We start from the raw sequence: 4,362 nt of genomic DNA, 5'->3' as shown, positions 1-4,362 counted from the left end.
GAAAAAAAGCGGGCAGCTGGCGCAAAAACTGGCGCACTTCAGAAATTACCATTCCGAAGAAGTATCGTGCCAAAGGTAGATAAATTGAGGCGCCATCAAAGGGCGGGCGGACCCGAAAAGGGCCCCCTTAAATCATTGGTGGTGTCCCCGGACACTTCTTATCGATGACTGCACGCGGCGGCGTTTCCGACTGGCAGGAAGACGACGGCACCACCGAAACTATATGCGCACGACAAAACCCGTATAAATTGACAGTAAACGGTATTTATGAGATCCGGCCCGCGTTTCCGGCTTTTGGCCGTCGGGGGTCGTCGTTGAAATATAACCCGTTCGTGAGCCATTTTTATGAGTCACCTCTCAATTTCTCTGTACCGGTTATTGGTAAAAGGGGGTCAAACTCTATGGCACTTCGTTTCCGGGAAAAAGAATGTTCCGACTCAACTCGTTCCGTGCCATCGCAGAGAACATTTATTGATGTCACTCGCGAGCGCTGCTCGCCCGCGGCGTGGATTCGAAGCGCTTCCAGGGCAATCCCGGTGCTAAGCGATAAGCTCATAAACTCATAAGCCATCGTCGAAATAATGCTTTATTCAAATCCGGAGCCACCGTAAGCCGCGGTCCGGTCCGGAAGTTTCTGGCGGAAAAATTGGCGTAAAATTGATCAGTTTTCTATGCTCTATGTCATCTCCGGAACAAATGCCAACTTCTGGGAATGAGACAGGTATGTTCTCAATCTGGCCACAATGCCCAATGAAGTGGTTTGTGGTGGACCCGCCGTAACCGCGGAACTGATTTAGGAGCCGCCTTTCAACAATGGTTTTAGCGCAGAACTTTAGTGTCAATTATAGTGCGGCTCCTCTTCGGCTCCAGTTGCCGGCCGACAAACCGTAAGCACGTCCGATAAACCGCGTGAGCTCCAATAATCTCTGCTTTGAATCTCGGGTCTGGTTCGGTTGAATTGGTGAGTTTGGAATGCGATTAAAAGCCAGTCCCAAATCGAACATTCCCATAACCAGAGATCGGATCTCTACGCTCCGCCAATTTGGACGGGGGATGTGCCACCAACCAAGCTAAAGTGATTATTTAGTCCGGGTCCAGAGCGCCACCCGGTTCCGGTCCACTCCGGAAAGGGCAATCGGAGAGGAGGGACGCCCAACGATTAAAAGTTTTACCACTTTTGTGCCCAAAATCCAATTTCCCGAAACGGTCCCCGCTACCCGTAAGTGGCAAAAAATATACGGCACAATCCGACATCCGGATTAGCGTGGGAAGTGAGCGTTTCGCTTTCGTCGAGTTCAATTAATAAGAAGGTCAAGCGAAAATGTTGATATCTTATCTCTCAGCGCAGCCACTCACAGTGACGTTACACTCGAAAATAACGAAAGGGCCGCTCGCAAGGACATCTCGTAGGATTGAACAGCCGCTAAGTAAGATATATTCCTGCGCTTCGTGGAATCTTGGAATTTTGACTCGCAAATTATTATGTAAATGTTTGCCATCAATGGCGGCCATCTGCCGCCGCCGGTGGTGGCGGCCACCAGATAGATTTCGCAACTCTAGTCTAGGCGAGGCAACGCGGTCTTAGTCGGGTCGCCAATTTGTAAAGTGCTCTCATTGGAAATTCTATTAGTAAATTTGCGCTTCGATTTGCATACGACGCTGCGCCGCCTTAAAAGCCGCCGAGCCGTATCCGACCTGTGCCCCCGTCATTAAGGCACGTAATGGACCGTGCAGTGAGATCGCCGACGCCCGCCCGTTAATACTAAGTTTAAATCCCTTCACGGAGCCCGTTACGTTATCGCCGGCGAGAGGCGAATTATTTAAATTTTTCCACTCCGATTTGTCGCACGGGAATCCCGGAATCCCGGAATAGAGAACGCTGTTTTATGTTGTGTGCGATCAAACATGGAATCCCGTGCACTCCGCGTGGAAATAAAGCGAGATAAAGCGCTGCAAGCTGCAGCCATAAAACTGAAGCCACGGGCAGGAATTTTCAATTAGCCAACTACTGCCGCTCAATCTCCCGGGGAACGAGGAAACTACGATGCGTCCATCCGGCGAAACCGAATCCGTTCTGAGGGACCAATTAAATTGAAGAAATTCGAATGGAAACATACCACCGCCGCCACTACTACTAATGGGAACCCACACAAAACCTTACCCGGAATGGAATGTTTTAATATCTGGATGGGGCGCTCCGGTGGCGTCTAGAGAATGGCGGGCACTTTCGAGTCGGCCGTCGTACCATCGTTGATGAGGATCAGCGAGGACAGCTTGGAGTTACTGCCACCGCCGCCGCCACCGCCGTGGCCCAGTCTTCCGTTGACTACACCGACACCGCCTCCGTTGTGACCACCGTTGACCGTCACTCCCGGTGGCACCAGTTGCAAATCGAACGGAGTCTCCAGGACACCCGACGGCAGTATCACAGTTTCGGCACTCTGGACACTCGGCAGCACGGGCGCCGGCACCGGGGGACTGACCTCGGACAGCAGGATCGAGTCGACGCTCGGTGCCGACTGCTGCTGCTGCGAGCTGCGACTACTGGCCATCACCTGGGAACTCGGGATAAGGGTCTCCTGTACGGTGTCATTGTTGCCGTTACAAGTTCGCTGCTCCGAACGCCAGCCACCGCCACCGCCACCACCACCGCCACGGGTGCCATTCAGGGTGCCCCGGCGACCCCGGGACGGATCGAAGCACGGTAGGACCTGCTTGAACTCCTTCCGGAAGTTATCGTTCAGCCAGGCGTACAGGAACGGGTTGTAGCAGGTCGACGACATCGCCGTCAGGTGGGCGATGAAGAAGAACAGATTATAGAACCGCCACCCGTTGATGTCCGAGTAGAAATCGTTGCACATGTTGACCAGATTGAGTGGCAACCACGAGATACCGAAGATGGCCACCATCGAGATCAGCATCCGGTTGGTGCGCTTCTTCCGGTCGCGGTCCGCTTCCTCACGGCGTGATGTCTTGCTGCCCGGCTTGGTGCGCGCCCGATCGTTCAACCGGATCGACACGCACACGTAGCAACAGGCCATAATGAGGAACGGCAAGACGAACTGCAGGATCGAGGTGACGATCGAGAACGTTTTGCGCATGTCCTCCGAGGGCCACTGCTCCTCGCAGTACATGGCGCTGCTCGGCGGGACCGAGTCGGTCCCGTTGGCCGGCTCGCCGTGCAGGCGCATATACAGCCCATACGGCATCGTAACCAGGATGGCAAAGGACCAAATCAGCACGATGATCGTGACGCAGGTCGAGAGCTTCATGCGCGGGTGAAACGGGTAGATGATCACGAAGAACCGATCGATCGCGATCGACGTAAGCGTCAGGGTCGATATGTAGACGCTGCAGCCCTGTGCAAGGGGCAGCGTGTGACAAAGCAGTTTGCCAAACACCCAGCCCCCAAGGAACGTGTAGGACGGCGTGAACGGAACGGCCAGCACGCACAGCAGAATGTCCGAGAGGGCCAGGTTGGTGATGAACAGATTCGTCACCGTTTGCATGGCCTTGTTGCGGAAGACGACGTAGCAAACGAGCACGTTGCCGAACACTCCGAGCACGAAGATGCTCGAGTACAGGACACAGAACACGATCTGCAGCAGTTTCGATGAGTAAATGATGTCCTCGTTGCCGCTCACCATCGTCGGCGCCATCGTCGGCATCGTCGTCAGCGTTACATTCACGGCCAGGACGGCCATTTCGTCGAGCGCGAGCGTCAGGTTCGTTACGTTCGGTGTTACGACCATCGTCGAGCTGGAGGAGCCGACAAGCGGGCCACCCATTGGCCGAACCGAAAGACCGGACACTGCACACACTAAAATATTTACGATCACTCACATGCAGGCAGGTTCAGGCGCTTGCCCGGCCACGGCGCGCGCCGTTGCACAAGCTGCGGTTCCGCAAACAGCCGCAACAAACGGAGGAACTGTCAATGCCAGCGAACGTTACCCCCGCTTCTCGATGCACGTGGCTTTGTCGGCTTCCCGAAATCCCGCAAAAAAACGGGCTGAATTTGCGCATTTGGGACTTCACTCGCTCGTCGGCACTGGTACTGCTGGTGGCCCGCTCCGGCACGACAAACACATTTTGATGACGAAGACGAATGTCCTTGCGAATGATTGACCCGAAATCCTGGAGGGTTTCCTTCACCGCTCGCTGCTGCTGCTCCGGGACGTCAATCCGTCAAGTGCACATTCACGTGTTTTTATCACTCACTTTTACGTTCGATTTGCCCGTGCTCTGCTCTACTGGTTCGCTGGATCGGGCTGCTCCTGTTTTTTTCGGCCACCGACGCAGCTTCCGCGGGCGCGCGCTCTGTTGGGAGAGGAAGAATGAAAGAAAAAGCCGGGCGGTAAG

The 4,362-nt window shown here is 54.6% G+C and overlaps 1 protein-coding gene across 1 annotated transcript; it reads right to left on the bottom strand.

The window, feature by feature from the left end:
* Positions 1-2,207: 2,207 nt before the first annotated feature.
* LOC128278413 (neuropeptide Y receptor type 2-like) lies at positions 2,208-3,788 on the bottom strand. The gene has a single exon (XM_053017141.1). The coding sequence runs from the start codon at positions 3,786-3,788 to the stop codon at positions 2,208-2,210; it is 1,581 nt and encodes a 526-aa protein (XP_052873101.1).
* Between the last annotated feature and the right edge of the window lie 574 nt (positions 3,789-4,362).

Source organism: Anopheles cruzii, chromosome 2 (assembly GCF_943734635.1).
Source record: "Anopheles cruzii chromosome 2, idAnoCruzAS_RS32_06, whole genome shotgun sequence".
Lineage (NCBI taxonomy): Eukaryota > Metazoa > Arthropoda > Insecta > Diptera > Culicidae > Anopheles > Anopheles cruzii.
The sequence above is the reverse complement of the archived record's forward strand: the minus strand, read 5'-3'. Positions and strand labels throughout refer to the sequence as shown.

Coding starts and splice junctions, on each gene's coding strand:
- LOC128278413 (XM_053017141.1), bottom strand. CDS start 3,788: ATGGGTGGCCCGCTTGTCGGCTCCTCCAGCTCGACGATGGTCGTAACA.